Source organism: Echinops telfairi, unplaced genomic scaffold (genome assembly GCF_000313985.2).
Source record: "Echinops telfairi isolate 266 unplaced genomic scaffold, ASM31398v2 ScPeMD7_5592;HRSCAF=6446, whole genome shotgun sequence".
In the NCBI taxonomy this organism is placed as follows: domain Eukaryota; kingdom Metazoa; phylum Chordata; class Mammalia; order Afrosoricida; family Tenrecidae; genus Echinops; species Echinops telfairi.
The window spans coordinates 26,365,703-26,391,171 of NW_022109491.1; the positions used below are offsets into that span (position 1 = coordinate 26,365,703).

The 25,469-nt window shown below is 54.0% G+C and overlaps 1 protein-coding gene across 1 annotated transcript in view; it reads right to left on the bottom strand.

The window, feature by feature from the left end:
- Nucleotides 1-25,469, bottom strand: part of ANGPT4 (angiopoietin 4) — a 48,069-nt gene that overhangs the window by 14,715 nt on the left and 7,885 nt on the right. The window contains exons 2-4 of the mRNA XM_004698198.2: nt 3,787-3,942; nt 1,695-1,816; nt 603-835 (exon numbers count right to left, since the gene is read on the bottom strand). Of these exons, the coding sequence (XP_004698255.2) occupies nt 603-835; nt 1,695-1,816; nt 3,787-3,942 (511 nt within the window). The remainder of the gene's footprint in view (nt 1-602; nt 836-1,694; nt 1,817-3,786; nt 3,943-25,469) is intronic.

The following is a 25,469-nucleotide window of genomic DNA, read 5'->3' on the forward strand; positions in this document are numbered from 1 at the left end:
ATGCTCCACGATGTAATCACTGAAGCTGGACCCAGGAGCGTCTAGCCCCTCCATCCTAAGTGAGTCCCACCGAAAGAGTCAATGTAAACGTGGGAGCTGACCCAGGCCTGGGCCTCGCTTTTCCGATGTCTTGGAAGTTTCTACTCAGCTTGGCCCTGGGTGATTAGGGAAAAGGGAGTTAGGTTGAAGGGGGCACTTGGAAATCCTTGAGTTCAACCTCCTCACTCTGCAGGGCGAGAACCAAGGCCCAGAGAGGGGGAGGGGGGTGGTGGTGGCTGGAGGGTGACTCCTGGAACCCAAACTTGTCTGTCTGAATTGGTGTGGGCCTGGCGACTGTCATCACCTCCAAGGCCGCCACGGAACAGGAGGCAGGAAACAGTCTAGTAGCACTTGTTGCCGCCACTTGTATTATGACCCTTTCTTTTTCTCTTTTACACAAGGGGAGATTGAAATCAGAGAGAGGTGAAGCTGTTTCTGCGGGGGCGGGGGAGAGGGGCGGGGGCGGGGGTGTGTGTGGTTTCCAGGCCTTAGGGGGAACAGAGGGTACGCAGGGATTCCCATCATCTCCTCCCCCACCCACCCAGGGCGCCCTGCGCACTCACCTGGGGCCTGGGCGACGACGTGCACCAGGCGGTGCACGGACTCCAACAGCTGCCAATGCTGGCGCTGGAGGAGACTGGAGTTGCTGCTGGCGGCGCGCAGGGTGCGCTCCAGGCCGGCGAGGGCTCCACTCTGGCGACCCAGAAGGCGCTGCAGCTGCTCCTTCTCCCCGCGGAGGCTGGCCAGCTCGGCCTGTTGCTGAATCTCCAAGGCATGCACCCGCGTCTCCAGCGCGCTGTGGGGCAGGGGCGGGGGGCGGGGTGGGTGGGGCACACAGGAGAAGGGATGAGGCTGTGGCACTGCTTGGCGTTCACACCCTACCGCGCCCCCTTGGGTCCCCGAGCATCTCAGCGGTACAGACTGGGATGCGGGGTGGCCCCCTGGCCTTCTCCTGACCCAGTACATGGAAACAACAATATCATCTGTCCAGTTGACAGGCCACTGACTTGTCTAGTGTGCAGGGTTTGTCCTCTCCAGGAGCCTGAGCGCTGCAGTTTTTTTTCTTGCACTCAGCTCAGACCAGAGATGAAATCAGCCTCGGATGCCTTATCTATAATTTTTTTTCTCTTTGTAATTTAAAGGGTGTACCCCTTGGGTGTATTGGCTCTGAGCTACAGGGCACCCTTTCTGATCCTGCAGGCAAGAAACAGGTCACTCACTGCCCTTGCATCTGGGGTGGGAGCGGAGCTGGAGATTGATGAATAAGTCCATCGAATGAAAATGTATAGGGTGCATTGTAGGGCATGGGCATTAGATCTCCATCACAGTGCATAAAACAGTGAGGGAGAAAGAAAGCAATGAAGAAACAGAGACATGTTCTCTCCCCATTCAATGCAGGAGACTCAGCCCTAATGGGCACGGGGCACCCAATCCCAGCCCAGCCTTGGTGCTCACTCTCACTCCCAGCTTCAACCTGGACCCCAACCTTGGTCCTGATCCTTACCCTAGCCCCTGCTTAGTCCTCAACTCCAAAGTCTAGCTCTAGCCCCCATAAAAGGTCTCTTGTCTCAGCCCTAATCCAGACCTCTAGACCCAGCCTCTGTCCCAGAGACCCTCCCAAGTCTAGGCCCTGACCCTGGTCCCCAGCCCCTCACCTGTTGCGGCCCCGCAGCCGGTGGAGTTCGTGGCCCTGCAGCAGCAGCTGCTTCTCCAGCTTGTTGGTGGACAGCGAGGTCTCCAGCAGCTGGACCTGCATGCGGGACGTCTGGTTCAGGACCTGGCCCAGGAAGCAAGGGGGCGAGTCATGGGGGCCACGGCAGGCCTGCAGGAGCTCTGCCCACAGGCCCTGCCATTCCAGAAGGGGAATGACCTTTGCGTCTACCCAACCATTCATCCCTATGGTCATGCGCCATGTACCGACTCGCCGGCACTCACTGAGCTCGCGAAGCGCTCCCTAAACTTGCTCTTCCACACCTTCCTCATCTCCACAAATGGCTGCTCACCACATCCATGCAATCCTTCAGCAAGTCCTACCTTTCTCTCCCTCCACAGCTCCCACCCTGGCCCTGGGGTCCTGTGCCAGCCTCCTCATGGGACGCCCTGATCCTACACTGCCTCACACCCCCTGCAGTCCATTTCCTACTCAGCAGCCTGGGAGCCACCTTCCCAAACAGTCCTCTGCTGCTCAGGATCCTCCCGTGGCTGTCATGCCGGGTAGCGGCAAAGCTCCAGCCCTGGCCTGGCATCTGACTCCTCGCCCACCACTCTCCTTAAGCTGGCGCCAGTTGGGCAGGCCTCCTCCACGTCCCCAGGGCCTCCTGATTCCGTTCCACCCATGGGTTTTTGTATTCCGCTCATCTGCCTGCCCGAAACAGTCTCTCCCCAGGACCTCCAGCTCTCAGCCTCTCCCTGGTGAGGACTTCCAGGCCCGATGCGCAAAATTGGGACGCTGCCCTCCTGCCTCTCCCAGCACTCCTCCACACCCCTCCATCACACTAGCACCATCATGAGACACCCTGGATCATAAGCATGTTCTTTGTGCTCCTTTAAGGAGCTCTGGTGGCAGAGTGGGCTGCTAAGTATAAGTATAAGGCTAAGTATAAGGCTAGCAGTTCTAATCCCCCTGCTCTCCAAGGGAGAGAGAGGGCTGTCTACTCCCGTAAAGACTTACAGTCTCAGAAACCCACAGGGGCGCTTCTACCCTGCCCTACACAGTCATTCTGAGTTGGAACTGACTCATGGCAGTGGGTTTTGTTTTGGGTTTGGTTCTGTAATAGGTGAAGCATTGGGGAACTCAAGGGGCGGTTTTCCTCTGACCCAGAGGGGCGCTGAGTCAGAATCCACTCTATGGCAGTTTCTGGAGTTGCTGTCTCATTAGAAAGGAAGTTCCTTAGAGGCAGGCATTTGTGGCAGGCATTGTTTACTGCTACAAACTTGAACAGCGCCTGGCACGCAGGAAGGGTTCAAGAACAGTGTGCCCACATGCCATGCGTTTGCTCATCCAGTCAGTTTCCCTGTCCCCCCATTTACTCCCCATCTCCCTCTGACTCTTTTCCTGGCGGTCTGCTGTCCAGCAGCCTTGGCCCACTGAAGTCTGGTTGTGTCAGGTGCCCCGAGTCCCTCTTGATTCCAGAAGCCCCCGATGGAGTGGAGCTGTGGACAGGGTTTCCTAGGCTGCAGACTTTGAAGAGCGCCAGGCCTTTCTCTCACAGCCCCACTGCGTGCGTGCGTGCGTTCAAACACCAGCCTTTCTGTCAGCAGCTGATAAAGTGGCAGCTGCCCTACCAGGACTCCTCCACTGATTCCTCCTGCCTTGTTCATGATCCATCTTTCCCAGTGCCCTGGGAGCCCCTGAGGGCAGAGGAGTGGGTGCTCCACTCCCTCCCTCCCAGGGCCCAGCACAGAACCCATTCCCTGAGGAGGTGTTCAGTAGGTACTTTTGCAGCGGGAAGAAGGAAGACCCCATGCCTGGGACCCTGCACTGTGGTCTGTTGAGGCCAGGTGGAGGGAGCAGCGGAGGAGCTAAAAGCAGACGCTGACTTGGCCTGGCGAAGGCCCGGGGGTCTGTTGGATTCCTGGAATGGAAATTGGCTGGCGCTTGCTCTATGCCTGGCACTGTGGTGGATAGAGGTGCCCCAGAGACAGTGGACGCACATCCGGAGTCCACCCTCTGGGGCTGATGGCCAGGGGGCCCTGACCCCTCCAGGCACATCAGACAGAGGCCTGACCACCGCTCCCACTCTGTACCTGGGCCTCTACACTGGTCAGCTTTCGGGTCTGGGCGGTGGTCTGGTTCAAGAGGTTGGTGCCCAGCTCCAACACGGTGGCTGTCTGGTTCTGGACCATGTGCTTCTGGGCCTGCGCCAACTCCGACCTCAAGTTCCTCTGGATGTACCTCTCGAGCTGTGGGGAGACCATGGGCTGGCATCATGGACTGGTCCGTGGACAGGACGGGCCCTTCCCTGTGTCTCCAAAGACACAGAGCGACCAGGAGGGCCCTTCCCTACCTCAGAACTTGTCAGGCCGGGCCACCATTACTTGTCACCTGGACTATTCCAGTAATTTCTTCTTGTGCTTCTCTGCGCCACCCCCACCCCCCGCCCCCCGGTCCCCCAGTTCATCCTCCACTTGGCAGCCAGGGGAATCCTCTCAGCCTGGGTCATGCTGCAGCCTGCCTTTGTTCAACCCTTTCCTGGGTTCCCACCTCACTCAGGAGGAAAAGCCGCCGCCCCCACCATGGCTTCAGGCCCCCCCAAGGCCTGGTCTGGCTACCACTGACTTCATCCCACCCCCTGTGCTCAGACACACTCATTCCTCTAGGGCATCCTGCCAACACAAGCCAGCACGCACCCACCGACCTCAGGACCTTTGCACACGCGGTTTCCTTTCCCTGGGATACTTGTTTCCTAGGTATCCGCAGGGTTTGCTCCTTCACACTATTCCAGCTCTCTTCCTACCAACACCCCGCATCCCGACTTTCCACTGTGGAGCCCTCTGTGCATTATCGACCTCACCCTCCAGAATGCTGATTCCATGAAGCCAGAGATTATGCCAGGCTCACCAAAGCTTTCCCTCTGTCCAGTGCCACGCTTGGCGTCCAATATACAAAACCAACACAAACCCACCGCCAGTAGCACTATGGGATGAGCACGGGGCTGCAGACCACAAACAAGGTCAGGGGTTCAAATCCACCAGCTGCTCCAAGGGAGAAAGATGAGGCAGTCTACTCCCATAAAGAGTTGCAGCCTTGGAAACCCACAGGGCAGTTCTGCCCCGTCCTGTAGGGGCAGTCCGAGTGAGAATGGACTCAGTAGATGGGCGGTTTGGTTTTTGGCCCACGCCCCTAGGGCTGAGCCAGCCAGCAGGGGGTGGGGGCACATCTCTTTCCCCCTTGTGAGTTCGCAGGTTCATCCCCCAGAGCTGCACTTTCTATTTCTGGCGCAAGTCCCTTCCCCTCTTCTCCATCTGCTGAATGGGGTGGGGTCCACCAACCCCCAGGGCCCTCCCAGCTCTGGTGTTCTCTCCTACGAACAGACGTGGGTCAGGCGAAAAGCCAAGATCCAGGTGCGAGACTGGAACAGTGCATTCCCAAGGCTTACAGCCGTGAGCTGGACTGCCTCCTCCGCTCTGTGTATGTGCTGGCCATCACCGCCGCCAGACACCTCCACCCCCCACCCACCCCACCCCGGGCTCCTTCCCTCGCCTCTGCCCTGACTCCAGGGAGACCAGGATCTCAGACGGGACAAATCCCGGGGCTTCTGGAAGACCACTAGTGCTTCCCAAGGAGAGGTGGTGACCTGGGGGGAGCAGGCTCTGGGTGGTAGGTTCCAAGTGTGGAGCCCGGCGGGCCTTGTCCACTTTCTCCTGGTTGACAACAGTCAGATCCAGAGAAGGGAACTGAATGGACCAATCACTGCCATCAAATGGATCCTGACCCATGTCCACCCCATAGAGGGTTTCCCAGCCATAAATCTTCATGGGAGCGGACAGCCACCTCCTTCTCCCTCAGGCTGGATACTGGCCTTGAACCACTGGCCTTTTGATCAGCAGCTCAATGCCTAACCCACAGCTTCACCAGGGCTCCTTATGGATTAGAGCCGAAGTTCTTGTGCGCGGGGACTCGTGAGACGTGTACCTTTCCAGGTTCCACCCCAGATCCCCGAGCCAGAGGCTGGGGTGGCCCCCAGCAGTCTGTTTGAACAAGCCCCTCCGGAGATTGGGGCGCAGCTCAGATATGAGAAGCTGGCACCCAGATGGCAGTGGAGACGGGACCAGAGACAAGCAGGTCAGAGTCTCTGGGGGACTTTGTCACTCCCTCCATCCCCCACCCTATAGGGTTACCTCTGAGTCAGAGTCAAGTCAATGGTTGTGGACCCCACACACACAAGGTCCGAGAGGGTCTTTGGTAGGGTGGGGAGAAAGACAGGCTTTCTAGTCTCAGAGAACCCACAGGGGAAGTTCTGCTTTGTTATATAGGTTGGCTTTGGCTTGATGGCAGTGAGTTTGGGTTTGGGGGAGGGCAGTAGTTCCCAGCTCTGGCTCCTCCCTGGGTGATCTCTATATCATTACCCACCCCTCTTTCCCTTTCTGCTTCATCGGGGGTAGGCCTTCCTCCACCAGAGGATCCTTGGTGGATGCAGCAGTGAAACACTAGACTGTTAGCTCGAGGGTTGGCGGTTCAAACCTAGCAGTCGCTCTGGGAGAGCGAGATGTGGCAGTCTGCTTCCATGGAGATGTGTCCCCTGGGAGACTCCACAGTCTGCAGGGCCACAGCGGTTGAAGCTGACTCAATGGCAGTGGGTTTTGGTTTTCCTGTGCCAGCCTCCAAGGAGGTGTTAACGTGTGACTCGCGGGGACTCACCGGGGCAGATCAGGGTACACAGAGCTGTACCGAGGCCAGTCTTAGACTTCTCTGTGGGTCACCAACCTCCTGGGACCTGGTGTAAAGCTCATACTTCCAGGTCTTTCAAATAGCAAGTTCCCTCCTGAGACGGGGCCACCCCAGCTATCTCCACGGAGACACTCAGCTGCAGGTAGACAGATAATTGAGACTTTCCCAAGGTCACCCCCACCAGGCAGGGGCTTCCCCAGGTCTGCTGAACTGAGCTGGGAACTCAGGGTGACCTAAAGTCATCTTGACTGGCTGACATCCATACGCAGCTTCCCCGCCCCCTACGTGTCCTGTGGCTGCAAGTGGCTGGGTGGGGCAGAGGCCACCCACAGCTGGGGCCCATCACCCAATTCACCACACCCGCCCACCAGCCTGGGTCTGGGGGAGTATAATCTGGGCCAGATGGGCCGGTTCAGCTGGGCTGGGGTTCTGGTGACCAATGTCAGCCTGTGTGTTGGTGGGGCTGGGGCTGGCGGAGGTCACAGGCACCAGTTGGAAGGGTGGGGAGGAAGCCCAGCAGATAAAGCCACCCCAGGATGGTCTGTGGGTCTTCAGCCCCGCCCCCCACCCATTGCCCTGACACTGGCAGATTCTTAGAGTGGAGGTGATGGTGAACAGGGCCTGGCCACTTGCCACCCTGTCCTCAGACTCAAACAAGGCTGAGCTGTGGCCCTGGGATTACTGCCCCGCATCCCTTCCATCCTGATTTTGAGTTCTGGCTCTGCCCCACTGTAGCTATGGGACCTGGGGGAGTTCCTCCTATTTTTCTGAGCCTCTCTTTACAACTCTATGACTTGGGGATGCTAGACCCTGCTCTTTGTTGAGGAGGAAGAACCCTAGTGGTGAAGTTGCTGCCTGTTGGGCTGCTAATGGCAAGGTCCGTAGTTCGAAACCACCAGCTGCTCCACAGGAGAAAGATGAGACTGTGTTGCCGTCAAGCATGACAGTCCCGGAAGCTCACCGGGGCAGTTCTGCCCTGTCCTACAAGGTCTGCTATGAGTTGGCATCCACCCGGGGGCAGTGAGTTGTTGTTGTTATTGTGGAGAGGATATTTGAAGAGGGCCGAGAAGGAGAGCAGAGAAACCTTAGCCAGCAGAGGCTGGGGGAAGACGGATGCTGGGGGTCCAGACCCCAGCTAAGGGTCTGTGGGTGGGTTGCTGCTCTCAGGGACCACAGGTGGTCTCAATGCACACTTACAAGACCCACGAAACAAAACCAACTTAGTAAACGGCCGTGGGACCCACGCACCCTGTGGAGTCCCTTCGGCAATGAAAAGCAACTTCTGTCGCGTGCAGCGGTGCGATGGGTCGCGCATACATGATGCCGAGTGGAAGAAGTCAGGCACAGAAGCGCATACGGTACAACTCCGTTTAGATGACCCTCTGGAAATGATAAAAACATAGGCGCAGAAATCAGGTCCAGGGGTGCCAGGGGCGGAGAGTAGGGGCGGGGCTGGCGGCGTGAGGACTGCTCAGCGGATGGAATGTGCTAGCTCTGTTCTGTCGGGGTGGGGCGCCGCTGCGGTTTGCCCAGACGCCTAGAACCGGTCCTGAAAGGTATGGATCGCACTGTGTGTGAACCGCACCTTAGCAAGAAAGCCACACGCCGGTTCCAGACAACGTCTCCGCACATCGCATCTGTCAGACCAAAGCGTTTCTTCAGCCCAACCCCCTCCCCCTGTGAGCTGCGTTCCAGAAGGATTTCGGGAGCTGTCCACAGCAGGCCAGACTCGGGAATGGTTAAGTGTTGCGGAGCCAGTTCCAACTCCCAGCGACTGTGGACAAGGGGAGGAGACGTGGCCCGGCCCTGCGCCACACTCACACGTGTCCTTCTGTCTGAGCTCATGGTCGCGGCCACTGCCAAGCTGTCCTGTCCAGGGTCCTCCCCCACTGCCCTGCTTTACAAAGCACGATGCCCTCCAGGGCCTGGGGGCTTAGGAGGGACTAACACCACCATGGGTTCTGATTCCGCAGCACCTGGCGAAGGAAATCAGTTCGTTTCCAATGAGTGATGATGTTCAGGAGAAAACGAGGCACGTCATGAGCCGGCGAGGAGGCAAGTTAAGCCAGTCTCACCAGCTGTGAGGAACCGAGGGGGAGGCTGGACAGCCACAGGGATTCCAGCTAGAGGGAATGGCATGAGCAAAGGCCCTGAGGTGGGAGGTGTCAGGTGTCTGGTCGGCTGGAAAAGGAGATCGAGGAGATCGATAACAATGATATGGCCTGTGCTGAAAAAACAAAAAGTGCGAGTGGTTTTTGTTTGGAAACGGCGTTTTGTCAATAGCAGACAAAAACCAGCACAGAAAGCAGACTGCCTTGGAGCGGATGGGTCTGGGTTCGGATCCATTCCAGCTTTCAATTTACTGGCTGTGTGACGCTGGGCAGGTGTCTCCCTGTCGGGCCACCTCTCTAAAACGGGAATTCTGGGGCGGATTCTGGAGACGATCCTCACTAAGAGCCTGGTTAAGGTCCTAACACACGTAGCCGTCTAGATTCCAACCTGCTCATGTCTGCCTTTAGCATAGCAGTTAAAAACAGTGAGGCGGGCCAGCGGATGATCTGCTCTGTGAACCTTCACGTGAGTCACAATAAAACATTCTTTAAAAAAAAACAAAAAAAACAACGGAAAGAAGACACGAAACAGTATTGTATGGATTGTTGAAACCTGAATTGCTCTGTAAACCTTCACTTGGTTCACCTTTAAAAGAGAAAGAACGGAATGAAAGGAGGGAGGGAGGGAGAGAAGGAAGGGAGGAAGAATTAAGTTGAGCCTCCGCAGGGTATGAAAATATGCCCCCCCCCCCAACTGATGAGTAAACAGACACAAGCCGCAGAACATGACTGACAGTGAGGGACCGTTTGTGTGCAATGAAGATGGGAACAGTGTCCGGGTGCGTGTCTACAGGTGAAGGGCTAGAATTCACAAGCCTGTAACAGTGGGTTTGCGACAGCTTTGCTTCCGGTTGGAAGAGTATGATATACACATGGTGATGGGGAAGGACGTGTTTGTATGCCTTTTTATATTACATCCACCTTGTTTGGATTTTAAATACCGAATAAGAATGTGTACTATGATAATCAATATACTGCTTAACAAATAGTGTAAACTGTTGTTATTGGGGGCCCTCAGGTTTGTCCCAACTCACAGTGACCCCACAAGTAACAGCATAAGCACTGTGCCCTCCACACAGTTATCCTCACACCGGTGCCATCCTCACACCAGTCCTGTGCCCTCCTCACAGTCATTGCCACATCTGTGCCCATTGAACCCACGGTTGTAGCCACTGGATCAATCCACCTCCGGAGCGTCTTTCCCCGGCTGGCTGAGTCTCTACTTTACCAGGCACGGTGGCCTTCTCTTGGGACTGGTCCCTCCTAAAGACATGTCCAGCGTGTGAGACCAAGTCTTGCCATCCTCGCTTCTAAGAAGCATTGGGGTGTTTGTTCTTCTGGCAAACAGTGAAGGATATATTTACGTTCTTCACTAGCACGATACTTCAAAGGCGTTCATTGCTCGTTGGCCTTCCTTATTCATTGTGCCGTTTCCACGCGCAGAAGCAGCTGGAAATGCCCTGGTTTGGGTCAGACACGCGTTCTTCTTCAAAGAGCCGTCTTTACTGTCCATGCTGTCAAGTAGTCGCCAGCAGCATGTTCACTGTGCTCTTGCTGTTCGGTGCTACTGAGTGGGTTCCCGTGTTCAGGACACCAAAACATGGCCTGATTTTTTTAAGACATCATTTTATTGGGGGCTCTTACAACATTACATACATCAATTGTATCAAGCATCTTTGTGCATATGTTGCCATCATCATTTCCAAAACATTTTCTACGTGTCTTATGGTTTTTTTCCTTTCTTTTATTGGGGGCTCTTACATCTCTTACCACAATCCATACATTCCTCCAGTGTGTCAAGCACATTTGCACATATGCCGCCATCATCATTTTCAAAGCATTCTCTTCCCACTTGAGTCACTGATGTAAGATCCCCATTTCTTCCCCCCTCCCCTGCCCGCCCACCCTCCCTCACGAACCCTTGATAAGTTATAGATTATTTTTTCCATACCTTACATTATCCTCCATCACCCCTCATCCACTTTTCCGTGATTCGTCCCCCTGGGAGGGGGTTATATGTTGATACTTGTGATCGGTCCCTCCTTTTCCCCCCACCCTCCCCTAATCCTCATGGTGTTTCAACTCTCATTGTTGGTCCTGAGGGGTTTATCTGTCCTGGACTCCCTGTGTTGTGGGCTCTTATCTGTAGCAGTGTGCATGTTCTGGTCCAATCTGAGTTGTAAGGCAGGATTGAGGTCATGATAGTGGGGGGAAGGAAGCACCAAACAACTAGAGGAAAGTTGTGTGTTTCGTCTGTGTTATACTGCACCCTGACTGGCTCATCTATTCTCCTCTCATTTTATATATATTTACATATGTACATGCCTGTATTTAGACCTCTATAAATGTCCTTTTCCTCCTGGTTCTTTCCTCTATTTCCTTTTACTCTCCTCTTGTCCCACCATCATGTTTGGCCTTCATTTGGGTTTAGTAATTCCTCGCTATTACATTGCCTTTGATTAAGTCCCACTAGGCATCCTATGCCCTTCTATCCATTGATTTTAGTTCACTTCTTGTTCCCTTGTCCCTGGGTTGGTTCCCTCCCCCCTTCCTTTCCCCAACCTCCCCTTCTCCCGTATCCCCCCAGAACCATTGGTCCCATTCTTTTCCTCTCGGAGTTATTTATGCCGCCTATCTGATCTAGATAGACATACAGATACATTAATAAAAGCCAAGTAAAACAACAAAGGAAGTCAAAACCAACAAAACAATAACAACCAAAACCCAAAATAACAATAACAAAAAGAAAGCCACTGACAAAAATGGAAAAGCCTATAAACAGTTCAAGGTCTGCTTGTTGGCTTTTATGAGTGTTTTCCAGTTGAGTCTGACGGGGTGCCACACCCTGCCTCCAAAGTCGATTTTCAGTATTCCCCGGGGATTTCCTCACTTTGCTCCCCTTGCTGCTCTCTTACATGCCCTTAGTGTTTTGCCCCAACATGATGGTGTCAGATGGTGCATTATTCCTGCATTTTGTCTCCAGTGTTGTCCCCGCAGCACCATGGTTTAGTGATTTGGGGCCATCCTCACAATTGCCATGCTTAAACCCTGTGTTGTGGCCAATGAATCAATCCACTTCATTGAGGGTCTTCCTCTTTTGCCCTGTCCCTCTACTGTACCAAGCATGGTGTCCTTCTCCAGGGACCTGTGTGTTCTGATAATGTCCAAAGTCCGTGAGATGAACCTTGCCATGCTCCGTCATCAGGGGGCATTCTCGCTGTTCTTCCTCCAGAACAGATGTGTTTGTTTTTCTGACAGTCCATGGTAAACTCAGTGTTCTTTGTCAAGACCCCAATTCAGATACCTTGATCCTTCCTTGGTCTTCATATCTGCATGCCTATCTTCACAGCCATTGAGCCAATTCTCACGCATAGGGACCTCATGGGAGAGGCTGGAACTGTCCCTGTGGGTTTTGGTATTGGAACTGTTTATAGGAACAGAACACCTAGTCTTTCTCCTACAGAATGGCTGATGGTTTCAAACTGCTGACCTTGAGGTTAGCAGCCCAAAGTGTAACCGACTACATGACGGGAGCAACGGAAAACACCATGACTTGCATCAGGCGCAGCTTACCCCTCCGAGTGACATCCTTGGTCTCCAACTCTTAAAGAGGTCTTGTACAGCAGCGTTGGTCAATGCAATACATCATTTAATTTCTGGACTGTTGCTTCCATGAGGATTAACTGTGGAACCAAGCAAGATGAAATCCGAATGACGTCAATCTTTTCTCCATCTACCATGATGTTGTCGGTTGGTCTAGTTGTGAGTATGTTTGGTCAACATTGAGTTGCAATCCATACTGAAGGCTGCAGTCCTTGATTTTCATCAGCGAGTACTTCAAGTCCTCCTGGCTTTCAGCAGGCAAGGCTGTGCCATCTGCATATAGAAGGTTGTTAACAAGCCTTCCTCCCACCCTGATGCTGAATTCCTCTCCATACAGTCAAGCTTCAAATATGTGAATTATTTGCTTAGCATACAGATTGAATAAGTGTGGTGGAAGGACACGATCCTGACTCACGCACCTTTCCGATTTTTAAACCATGTTCTGTTGAACGACTCGCCTCTTGGTTCACACACAGGTTCCTCCTGAGCAAGTGAAGTGTTAACAGAAATTCCATTCCTCTCAATGCTATATGATCCACACAGTAGAGTGTCTTTGCGTAGTGAATAAATACAAGGAAGCATCTCTCTGGTATTCTCTGCTTTCAGCCAAGCTCACTGGACAGCAGCAATCATATCTCTCGTTCCACGTGCTCTTCGAATTCAGCTTGAATTTCCGGCTGCTCCCTGTTTATGCACTACTGCAACCGTTCTTGAAGTGTCTTCAGCAAAATTCTACTTGTATGTGATATTAATGCTGTTGTTCAATAAATTTCACAGTGTATTGGGTCACCTTACTTAGGGATGGATATGAATATGGATCTCTTCCAGTTGATTGGCCAGGCAGCTGTCTTCTAAATTTCTTGGCCTAGGTGAGTGAGTGCTTCTCTGGTTTCATCAGTTCAATTGGTATTCCATCCATTCATGGCACCTTGTTTCTCATGAATGCTCTCAGTACAGCCTGGACTTCTCTCTTCAATCCCATTGGTTCTTGCTCATGCGCTATCTCTTGAACTGGTTGTATGTCGACCAGGTCTTTCTGATACCAGGTATCCTCTCTATCTTCTTTTGATGCTTCTTGCATCACTAAGCATTTTGCCCACGGAGTTCTTCAATAATGCAACTCGAGGCATGATCTTTCCCTTCATTTCTTTCAGATTGAGCTATGGTGAGTGTGTTCTTCCTCTCTGACTGTCTCACTCCAGGTCCGGGTGCATTTCATCAGAACACTTTCCGTTTCTTGATCTGCCCTTTGGAATGCTCCGTTCAGCTCTTTTCCTTCATCGCTTCTTCCATGTGCTTTAGCTACTCTGTATTCAAGACCAAGTTTCCGAGTCTCTTCTGACATCTGCTTTGATCGATTTGGTTTTTGTCTTTTTCCCGATCTTTGGATGTCACCTCACAGCTTGTCAGGTTTTCTGTCCTTGGCGTTCAATGTGTCAAATCTATTCTTGAGATGTTCTTGAGTTTAGGTAAGATAGATTCAAGGTTGTTTTTTGGCTCTATGGGCTTGTTTTGGCTTTCTTCAACTGCAACCTGAATGTACATATGAGCGAACAACGGCCTCCCTGTTCTGCTGTCTCTGGCCTAGTTTTGGCTGTTGATACGTTGCTCTCCATCCTCCAACAGAAGTACTCAGCATGGTTCCTGTGCATTCCATTTGGCGGGGTCCATGTGTAGAGTCACCATTCATGTTACTAGAAGTCTTTGTTCTTGCAAAATCCTACCATGTGATCTCCACCAAGGTCATGTTTCCCAGCTACTGTTCTTCCCCTTTGTTTCCAACGTATGCATTCTAACAACCAATAACGATCTTGATTGCATGCTTGATCAATTGTTTTTCATCACTAGCATGAGTGGTTTGTGTGTGAATTTGCTTAGTAGTTGAATTGGCTGGATTTCCTCACTTACAAGTGACATGATCCTATCACAGACAGTGATGCCTTTCATCTTAAAATTGTCATCCCCAGCACAGTAAGCCACCGGAGTGTTTGATTCAAAATGGCCAATACCTGTCCATTTCAGCTCACTAATGCCTAGGTTATCGATATTTATACATTCCATTTTACTTTTGACAACTTCTGATTTTCTTAGATACATGCTTTGAACAGTCCACATTCTGATGATTCATAGATGCTTGCAGCTGTGTCTTTTCACTTTGAGTTTTGCCCCATCCGAAACGAAGGTCCTGAAGGCGTTACTCCCACAGGCCCTACTCCATCCAAATCACTATGGCCAACTCTACTTTGAGGAGGCAGCTCTTCCTCAATCGTGTTTTGAGTGAGGTCCAACCTGAGGGGCTCATCATCCAGCACCACTGCTAACAATGCTCAGCTGCAAGGTTTCCAGAGGCGAATCCCTGAGAAGTAGACAGCCCATTCCTTCTTCGTCGTCTGTTCTCAATCTGGAAGCTCTAAGAGCAAGCAAGGTGTTCCCAATTGATGTCCCTGGGCTCCCAAGGAGCATGAATAGAATTCACCAACTCTGTGAACTTGGATGAAAAAATGGACACTCCTAGCCCCCTACTAGCTAAAATGAGTTGTCCCCATAGTGATCACTACAGGTCATAAACTCTATTGGGTTCAGATGGCTGCCACGCATCTGTCGGTTTGTTGTACTGCGGTGGTTCTCATGTTATTATGCAACTGGAGGTGGAGGCACTGGATTTCAAGTTTCAGCAAGATCATCCATGGGGACAGGCTTCAGTGGTGCTTGCAGATGAAGATAAACCAGGAATTAAAACCTGATGATCTACTTCCCAAACATCAGCCACCGAAAACCCTAAGGACCACAGCAGAGCATCGTCTGGTGTGGCCCTGGAAGACGAGTCCCCGGGGCACTCAGAATACACAGTGGCTACGTTGGACTCGAGCATGCCAACGATTGTGAACTTGGCACAGCACTGCGCAACGGTTTCTTCCATGGTGGGAGATTGTATGAGTTGGAGCTGAACTGAAAGCAGCTCGCCACAGCAATCTCTACTAACATTAGCTGTGCCCTCAGTGCTGAGTAGATCCCTGAGAGATATCAGCAGTTGGCGCTTGACTACTAACCTAAAGATGGGTGCCTTGAAGTTATCCAGCAGTGCTGTGGAAGAGAAGTCTGGTGCTAATGCTTTTGTAAGGACTGCAGCCAAGCCAACTCTATGGGGCAGTCCCACTCTGTAACACTCAGGTTGCCATGAGGAGGAATGGGCAGGAGTGGGTTTGGTGTCTTGATGACAGCGTTGGCAATGGGCTAGGAACTCTATGCACCGCATTCTAAATGGTGCCAGCTAGTTGTCACCAGCAGAAACCACAGATGCTCTCAGGTCACGTCATACTGGTCATGAACTTCTCTAAGATATATTTTATACTCATCACAACTGCAAAAAGACGAAAGTGTTTAGGCCCAACGACTGGTGGGGTCCAGGGAGAAAGGTGCCATGAAATCCCTTTCAACTCCCAGGGACCTGCTAGGACAGAGTGGTCCTGCCCCATGGCTTTTCCAAGGCAGTCATCCGGAAGTGGCCCCTCGGAGCCACTGGGGAGTTTGACCTTTGGATTAGCAGCCGTGCCAGTCCATTGCTAGATGAGGCTATTTAATGTGTTTCTTCACACGCAGTATCTGACTACCACAGACCTCCTTTTAAAAATGTGTTATCAGTAGTTCCATGTAATCTGTTTCCCCTGCAAACCTACAAGTTTCATTTTATGATTTTAGAAATCCCCTCCTGCGAGGCTTTGGGACTTCACCGGGGCCAGAGGGGCTCAGGGGACAGGGAAAGCTGAGACCCCATGCCCCACGACCCTGCCCCGGCCCCCAGAGTTGGGGTTTGCTTTGCTTTTTCCCATTGCCTAGAGGGTGCCTTGGCAAACTAGAGCTGCTCTGTGGCTACTAGTTAAAAGGAATGAATGGATCAATTGTCCAGTGAAAGCCGTGAAAGAAACAGCTTTGGAATAAACTGCATTGTGTGGCTCCACGGTGTAGCCACTGGGAGACCAAATAGCCGGAAAAGGAAGAAGGGCATTAAAAAAAAAAAAATCCCAGCTGGGGTTTTCTCCTGGCTTGTCACTTCCGGCCTTTGTGCCTCCACTTCCCTACCTGTCAGGTGGGAGTAGAGGGTGACTAAAGTGCTCAACGGCTCACCCAAAGGCTGGTCGTTTGGACCCACCACCTGCGTTGCGGGGAGGGGGTGGGGGAAGACAAGGCAGTTTGCGTCCATAAAGATTGACAGCCTTGGAAACCTTTGGAAATGGCAGGGTGGTTGATTTGGTTTGTGGAAGGTCCACAAAAGGATGATACCAGTGCCTGCTTTGTGGGTGGGTGGGAGGGGGGAGTCTGGTGAGGAGGGATCATTGTGGAGATCACAGTCAAAGGCCTTGTGGGGAGAAGCATTTTCAATCTCTGTGACTGGAGATGTGCAGGGGTGATGCCCACCTCCAGCCAACACAGTTGGACAGAGCTGTGCTGGAAGGTGTGTGTGGGTGTATGGGGGCGGGGTGTCTTTGGGTGCCAAGGGCATCTCTACACAGTGCTTAGTTCTGCTTGCCCCTGGGGCTACCTCCCTAGAAGGCCTGGTCTGACCAGGAGGCTGGGAGATGGACCCTCTGGGTTAGAGGGGTGCTGGAGGAGGGCGGGGACCAGCAGCATGTCCTTTGGAGGCTGGCAAGGCTCTCAACATCAGACCCTCCATTTCTCCATTGATTGTCCGTGAGGCCTCGGCCCAGCATCCTCTCTCCTAGCCTCAACGGCTTTATCTACCAAATGGGAGACTCCCTGACCCTCTCTCAGGATCAGTGAGGCACCTGGGTGAATAAAGAGACTGGAGTCTGGCACGTCGTCGCAAGTGCTCGACAAGTATTGGGGTTCTCCTCGCCACCACCCATTGGAAGGTTCTAGAAGCTGCCTCTTACTTTAGTGCCATTCCCCTCCACCACCGCCCCCAGCCCTCACCTCCCATCGGCTTGGGGAAGGCCCCTATTGATGTTGAGCCTTGGCTGTCTGGTTTCTTTGAGCTTCAACTTCATCTGCAAAATGAGAACCCTAAGGCACCTACTTGGGGGACCTGCCAAAAGCAATGCTGCTCCCTTCCTGAGGTTATCATGAGGGTTAAATGACACGGTGGGTGGCAGGGAGACTGTGCCTGCTACGTGGTGGCTGCACGGTTACATCAATGCATCCACTCGTTGCTGCCCTGACGCTGCCAAGGCTGGCCGGTGCCTGGTGGGTGGCAGCATCTCCCTCGGCAGCGCAGCATGGGAGCCAGTGCACTCGGGAGGCAGGTGGCCCTGTTCTAGAGCTGTCGCTGTGGCCTCCGCCCCGCTGCCCTGTGCTGGTTGGGCTTTCCCAGTTACATTCCTGAAACAAGGAAGGCGGGGGCAGATTGGAACTCAGGTCGACCAACTTTGGAGGCTGGGAGGTGAGGTTTGGTGGAAGCGGAAGAGTCAGGACAGGGGCCAAATGAGGTATAGCCTTCCCTCTCCCAGTTCAGGACCAGGGACCAGGCCTTCAGCCAGGGAGCCCAAAGGTGGGCATTTCACTAGTTGACTTGAGTTCTTGGATCCCTGGCCCAAGACTTGTTCTTGTCCTGACCCAAATGGAAACAGAGGTTCTGGCATGTCAAGGTCTGTGTTCAGCTCAAGGAGGGCCAAGGATTTATCCCTCAAACACCCTAGACTCTGGTCTGGGATGTCTGAGCTTCCAGACTTTAGACAAGTGACTTCATCCTACAGTGTCATGGATTGAATACTCCTGCCCCCTCAGCCTCCCCCCATCCCGCCACCCATGAGTGGCCAGGCCTATCCTCTTTGCCTGTGGTTATAATCCCAATTAGGAATACGTTGTCTTTGTTGTGTTTGTGAGGGCGAGTGTGGAGCGTATCTTGAATCGATCTCTTCTGAGATATATAAAGGACATGAGACAAGCGAGCGGAGCAGAGGTGGGGGAGAGAGATGTCCAGACCCATGCAGATGTCTGAGGAGCAGCTCAGAGAACAGACGTCCCCCAGAGCTGACACAGAGAGCAAACCTTCCTCTGCAGTGGGCACTCTCCACTTTGACTTCCAGCCTCCTGAACGGAAAGGAAAAAGCCTTGGAGTGCTAAAAGCAGCCCCTGTGGCATCGCCGCGTTCCTGGGCAAGGAAGACGGACGTTGGTACTGCTCTGATGAAGACCTGCCACGGGGAAGGCGTTTGGGAACTGGGTACTGGGCGGCAGCTGAACGAGTTTTAAGGTGCCCAATAGTGAATGCCCAGATTGCCTTGCAGAGACTGTTGGCAGAATCACACACGTCCCAGACAATTCTACTGAGGCCTCGGATGGCGGGAGCGTCTCCCGAGCCACCTTCAGGGGCCTTGCCATGTCTGCTTGGCTCGCTTGGTCAATCTCTTTTAGAGCTCAAGAGAGATTGAGTAAAGACACGTAGAGAAGATGGGGCTCGCTGGCAACAGAATGTGACTGGATGGTGAGTGTTCACCGTGTTTCTGGTACGATATTAAGAGAAAATGATGAACGTGCGGTTGAACGGTGGGGGAAAGGTGGTGCCTTTTATGCGGTGGGAATGACGGGATGAGAGGAAAGACCGCCGCTGGTCTCTTGGAATTCTATAGGCAAGAACCAGGCCAAAGAAGCTGCTTCTCTTGTTCTCCAAGCAAAGAGAAGGCGCCTCCCTGGCGCAGCTCAGAGGTCAGTGGAACCGAGAAGAGCAGGGTGGGGCCAGGATCTACTGGATCTACTGGATCTCCGAGTGTGGCCACACCCTGGTAGGCTTCCCAGAACCGGATCTTCTTAGACTCAGCGCCGCGGGAGGGGATGCCGTTCCGTTTGGCTAAGAGGATGAGGTCCAGCGTGTAGGACCTGCCAGGACCGAACAGGTAGACTTGCCACTCCGATGGCCTAGGAGGATGGGGCCAACCAAAGCCCAGGGAGCAGAGGGTCACCCCAGTGGGCCTGGATGGTGACCCTGAAGCCCGGGATCCAGAGGCCTCCAGTGGGAATACAGAGGGACGGGTCTCTCCTGACAACATGTCCAAAGTACAAGATACAGAGTCTCGCCATCCTTGCCTCTAAGGAGCAGTCTGGCTGTACTTCTTCCAAGACAGAGTTGTCGGTTCTTTTGGCTGTCCGTGGTACTTAGTGTAGTTTGGAGACTGGGCCACGTGTATTCAGATAGATTTGTTTCTCCAGTTTAACAGCTGCCTGGGAATCTGCCTGTGGGGAGACACCCGTCCCCTCACCTGCAGGCCTCAGTTTCCCTTGTCTTAGGCGGGCTATGACTTTGTAGTTTGGGTGTCTGTCCTATTCTGTGCTGCTCTAGGACACTCCCCCCACCCCCCCACCCCGACTCCCTTGACTTGCCCCAGCCCCTGACCCCATGTTCAAAGCAAACTGGGGTTGTTTGTCCTGGCTTTTCTGAGCAGCAGGGACCAGCCTTCCATGCTGCTTCCTCCCTGCAAGAAATTCTATTGCTTTTCTCCTTGGTTGGGCTCTGCAGCAGGCAGGGATCCAGGAGAGAAAAGTCAGGGACCAATGAGATCTACGGAGGGAGGCATTTTTCAACTCGCAGCTCAACCCACAGTTCCCGGGCACAGGCCCAGCTCCTCTGAGCTTCCAGCTGTAGCCCGGCGTCTAGCTTGGGCCCGGAACACTACGCCAAGGGCCAGGGAACTGGTTAGAGTCATAGCTTTGCCATTTCCTCTCTGTGCCAGTGATGTCGCGTCTCCAAGCCTCAGTGGTCTCATCAGAAAATGGGTTAATGGTTTCCTCCTCCCCAAGGGCCTGGCAGGATTCAGGGAAATGCCTCTTGGAACCTGTACTCACAGGGGCTGGGTTCCTGGTCTGTGCTGTTCTCTGCTGCAGCCTGGCGTCTAGCACCGTGCCTGGGGCACAGTAGACACTTAGGGAAAATGGTTTACTCTTTGTGACTGGCCTGCCCTCTGAGACCATCTTGCGTGGAGAAAATGAGGAGCATTGGGGAAGGCCGCAGGGGGCTGGGCCGTTACAACCACACAGTCACCCAACTGGCAAACTGGGATCTGAAGCTCGGGGTTGGGTCATGGTCCTGGATGGACCGTTTGCCTAAAGTGGGTCCCTGTAGAACTCTCCAGATCTTCCTACGTGCAGAAAGCGCAGTTCCGTCGAGAGAAAGGGAAGCTACACCTTCCTGGCAGTCGCTCTCCCGGCTCCTTCTCGAGTGACCGTCTTTGTCCAGAATCGGGGCGGTGTGTTCATTTTGTTTGGAAAATGCTTTATCAAACACTTGTCACGTGCTGGGCACCAGCCTAAGGACTAGCCACATGATACGGAGACTTTACTATTGACAGGACATGCCCTACGTGCCCTACAGGGTCACTACAAGTCCGCAGGGAGTTTGGTGTGAGGGTTGGTTACATAGGACGCGATTGGTTTCCAAAGATGAGGCCGCTATGCAAAAGTCGGCGTTAGGTGAAAGTGGAGGCCGACCACGTTGGATCAGAAGACGGAGCATGGGCGATACCCTTGCATAGAAAGCAGTCAAGTGGCAGAACTACAAAAGGGCCCCATCACTTTACGTAACTGCCAAACCACCAAGAACCATCGTCCCGCCAAGTTGATGCGTCAGGGGAACCATCACCGCCAGCATGACTCTTGCCTTGAACCTTGGTCTTGGTTGCTGCCGGCCCTCTCCCATGTATGTACCAAGGAACTAGATGGTGGTTCTTTGATCAGGGTTGTGAACATGAAGTGTGGGGTCATGAGCTAGCCAAGAAGTGAGGGGTGGGCTCCCAATGCCCCTCTGAGAGAGAGCTATCCCCATCCCTTTTCCCAGGGAAGCCCAGAAGAGGATAAGCAACCTGCACCGGGCCAGGCAGCTCTGCAGGGGCGACCACAGCCGGGGAGTCCCTGCACCAGGTGCTGCAATCATGGGATGACCCTCCCTGGGGGCAAATAAGATGGAGCATGCTCTAGACCGAGGGAGGCTCTGCTGGGGAGGTAGGGGACTGATGGCACGGGGTGCAGGCCAGAGAGGCACGCCTGTGTGACTCTTCTCTCACCTGAACTCTGGAACCCTGGAGGAAAAAGGTGATTTTTCCCCTCAATGGACACAGGAGCAAACTGAAGGCCCAGAGAGGCCCCGCATCTTGTCCCTAGCCACACAGCGAGTCGAGCAGGATTTGAATCCCATGGCTGGGCTCTTTTCTGCTTACCACACCATAGGTCCATGTGTCCATAGCCAGAGTGATCACAGTGGGGGCCCCAGGGTCCCTGAGAGCAGGGTCAGGCCCCGAGAGGTCTGGTCTGGGCTGATGACCACTTCAGCCTCAACTCAGCCTCCCTCTCTGCTTCTCTGTGCTGGGCCACATTCAATGTCGTCCACAGCCTCCTAATCACCTTGGTCCACTCTATCCATCTGCCCAGGCTGGCGCTGCACCTTTTGCCTAGAATGCTTTCCCCTTCCTTGCCCTGGCCACCCCGACAAAAGCCCCCCCAAAGCCAAACTCACTGCCGTTGAGTCTATTCTGATGCATAACGACCCTATAAGACAGGGCACAACGATCCCTGGGGGCTTCTGAGGCTGTAACTCATCTTTCTCCTGAGGAGTAGCTGGTGAATTTGAACTACCTACCCTGTGGTTGGCACCCAGGATATAACCCACTATGCCACCAGGGCTATGAAGTGCCAACCCACCCTTCAGAAGCTCAGCTCAGGCCATCCTGCTGGAGCCCCCTAACGAGGCAGGCCCCCCTTGCCTAGCCAGAGCACACCATACGCCCCTCCTTCACAGCACGTATGGCTGCATTAGTGGCTCCAGGTGGGGAAAAGCATCATCTTTGCTCATCGCTGAATCCTCATCACCTGCATGGTGCCCGGCACACAGTAGGCCCCTCATAAATGTTAGTAGAATGGGGCGATTTCATTGGCAAATTCATTTCAGGAATGCACACATGGGTGCATGCGTCCATGCTATCATGCAACATAGCCCCGGAACTGAGTAGCTGTGTGGGTCCGGGACCTCCCATGAGATTCTGCCCTGCCTGCACTGCAGGGTGGGAATGAGGGCATCTTCAGCGGGTGTGGGGATCCCTAGACTCTGGTCCAGCCCTTGCCCCTGGCCTCGAGGTGAATGTGGCCCAGTCCTTGTCTCCATCTGTGGCACGGAGGCGGGTGCATGGAAAGGCTGACCATGTAGTGGGTGAGAATGAGGACTCTGAGGGCAACCTCCTTGGGTCCACGCCCACCTCCCTCACGTCCCAGGTGGGTCACCTCCCTGGGCCTCGTTCCTCACAATCAGTGGGACCCAAATGGTCTTCACCTCTCAGACTGGCACGAGGTTTAGTGAGTCGATGTTTGCAAAGCACGTGGCAGTGCCAGGCACAGAGAAAGCCCCACATGCGCCGTAGCCATGACAGACAGCCTGGTCATCTCAGAAGAGGGCAGGGACACTAACCATGCGTGTCACCTCCCTGCTTGCTGATACAGCGCCAGGCAAGGCCCCGGACCCCACTGTGCGCTGGTCATTTGGGCCTCCCTGTTGGCAAGCCCAGGCTTGCAGTTCTCATCTCCTCCGGTTCACAGATGGCAAAAGAGAGGCTCAGGCCGGCTCCAGATTGCCTGGGCTACATGTGCCACAGATCCTAGGGGTGCATAATATCGCACCTTTGCTAGCTGAAGGGAGCCCAGCTGGCATAGTGGTTACAGGTGGGCTGTTCACTGTCAGGTCAGCAGTTCGACACCACCATCTACTCTGAATGGTGGGCTTTCTACTCCCGTCTAGTTACAGCCTTGGAAACCCATAGGGGTTCTACCCAGTCCTATGGGGACGCTTTGAGTCGGCGTCGACTCGGTGGCAGTGAGTCTGGCTTTTGTTTGTATTGCCAGCTGTCCCACTCACCTCAGTCAGCAGGGACCGGGACACATGGGGTAAGGACTTACCAGCCTGGAATTCAGAGCACTTCCCTTCGGTGGGAGAGGGAGGCAGGGGAAGGTGCAGGGAGATAATAATGTGGTTTTGATGGTTAAGCTGGGTGGTGGAAACGAAGAGTTCTATTTTATCTTATCTGATTTTTTTGCCGACCTTTCCACCCGCCTAAAGCATTTCAGCAAAAATAAAAATAAAATGTACAGACAAGACTAAAAGATCATTGTTTGGGAGGCAGTCAGAGGGTTGGGCTGACAGCGGTTTATTTTCCCCCTTCATCTCCACACACCAAATATTAGCAATAAGCTGAGAGAAGCAACCAGGTATTTGGCAAGAGGAGGACCCAGAACAGAAGCCAGGCCTGCTGGACTCTGGTGGGCAAGGTCCTGAGCACCACTCCCCACCCACCAATTCTCAGCCTTTCTCGGGACACCTCTGCCTCTGGGCTCCCTCTGCAGCACCCACACTGCTCGGGTTCATCTTCCTCCAGCCTTGCTTGTGGCCCCGGGTCTGGGGGTCTGGGGTCCCAGGGGAGGGACCACAGGGCTCTGCAGACCTCAGGTTCTGGGGCCCAGGACTTTCCACTTCAAGGGTCCCCCACCTTCGCCCACAGACCTCTGCACGCTTTATCCTACTGTGCCCTTGCTCGCTCCCCGGATCCACAGTTAGTGGACGAGGAGGCCAAGGCCCCCAGTGGAGACAAGGTGCTTCCCCTGAGCCCACCCCACGGGAGTAGAGGGACGCTGTGCAGGGCAGGTGTGTTTACTGAACTCTTACTCTCTGCCACCCGTGCCCAGAGCCCCACAGGTGCATGTACTCATTCCACCTTCAGGGCCACCCATAATGTCGCTTCTACCAGGGTCCCCATGACACCAGCGGGGAAACTGAGGCACAGAGAGGGAACCTGAGGGTCCGAGGGCGCATTGCCTGCCAGTGGCAGAGCGAGGATTCACAGCAGGGCGGTTGGGCCCCACGATCCACGCTCAGTCTCTGTGGGGCTCGGCCTCAGGCCCTGGCCAAGGGCGGAGGACTCAAGGTGAGGAGGCCCCGCTGGGGGTTCTGGGACTTCGTCAGCTTTCCAGGGCTACACTCCGTGTCTGGGTGCTGGGAAGAATCCCAGATAAGGCCTCTTTGACAGAGGATTGTCAGCAGAGGCAAACAGCAGCTGAAGTGAAGTAGGGGCCTCTAGCTGGTGGCCCGGCTGGCCGGTAGGTCCAGGGACCAGCCCGTGAGAGTCTGTCTTGTTATTCCCCGGGAACTGGCTTACGTGCCACGCTAGGGATCCGAGTGGGGGCTGTGGATTCAGATGGGGTAGGTTTGAATCCTGGCCTAATGACCTTGGGCAGGTCGCTTGCCCTCTAGCCCAGCAGTCAGCAAACCGTGGCTCTTTCATGCCTTACGCGGGGCTCTGAATTAAAATGTGAACACTATTGGCAAGACAGCATTCAGATACTGGTTGTTTTATTTGTTTGTACAGATATACTTGTGGCTCTCAAAAATTTTTTTAAATTGTCGTGAGGGACAGGATTGGCTCTTCTGTCTCAAAAGCTTGCTGCCCCCTGCCCTAGGGGGCTCAGTATCCTCCTGTGAAACAGATCAGCCAAACTCTCTTCTTCCCTGGGAGGTGGGGGCTTGTGAGGGACAATGCACTGCCTCATCCCACATGCGGGCAGGTCCTGCACACCGGAAGTGCCCCCACACACTTCGGCTGGCCAGCAGGGCTCACGCGGGCTCTGGGAGCCGGGAGGAGTCTGCTGTTGGTTCTTTTCAGCGGGGGCACATCCATGGATGTGGTTTTCCCAGGAACCCCCAGCTGGTCAGTGACACTGCTGGGAGGTACCTTTTGACCCCAGCTTGGGTTGCCCAGACCCCACCATCGGCTTCAGGGGATGGCCCATTCCAGACGCTTTGGAGATTAAGTAAACCTCTGGGGTCAGAGCCCTGGCTGGAGGACTTTGTTGGTGGTGGGGGGCGGTGGGGGGATAGATCTGGGCTGCTTTCTTAAATTTCCCCTCCCCGGTGGAGAAGGCCTGTTTCTATCCCAGCGGGGGCTGGGCCAGCCCCGTCCCTTGGGATGGCCTGGTCCAGCCCTTGAACAAACAAACCCGCCCATGAGGGATGCTGAGGGCTCCCCAGAGGGGCTGCTGCTGGTGCACAGTGCCCCCCCACAACCCCCACCCCACCCTGAGGCTCTTTCTACATCCTCTTCTTACAACAAAGATCCTGCGCCTCTAAGTGGCATACGCAGCCCAACCCCCCATGCCCCAGCCTAACTGCTGAGCTAGTGGTGAGGTTAGGAAATCAAACCTCTGCCGAGATTCATTGCTTGTTTGGATAACAGAAAGCTGAAATGCCAAGAATTTATGGGTCACCCGGGAGGCTGGAAGAGCTGGGAGGCCTGGCCAGTTTAGGAGGGTCTCAGGCTGGGCCAGGACCCCATGCTGAGCCCC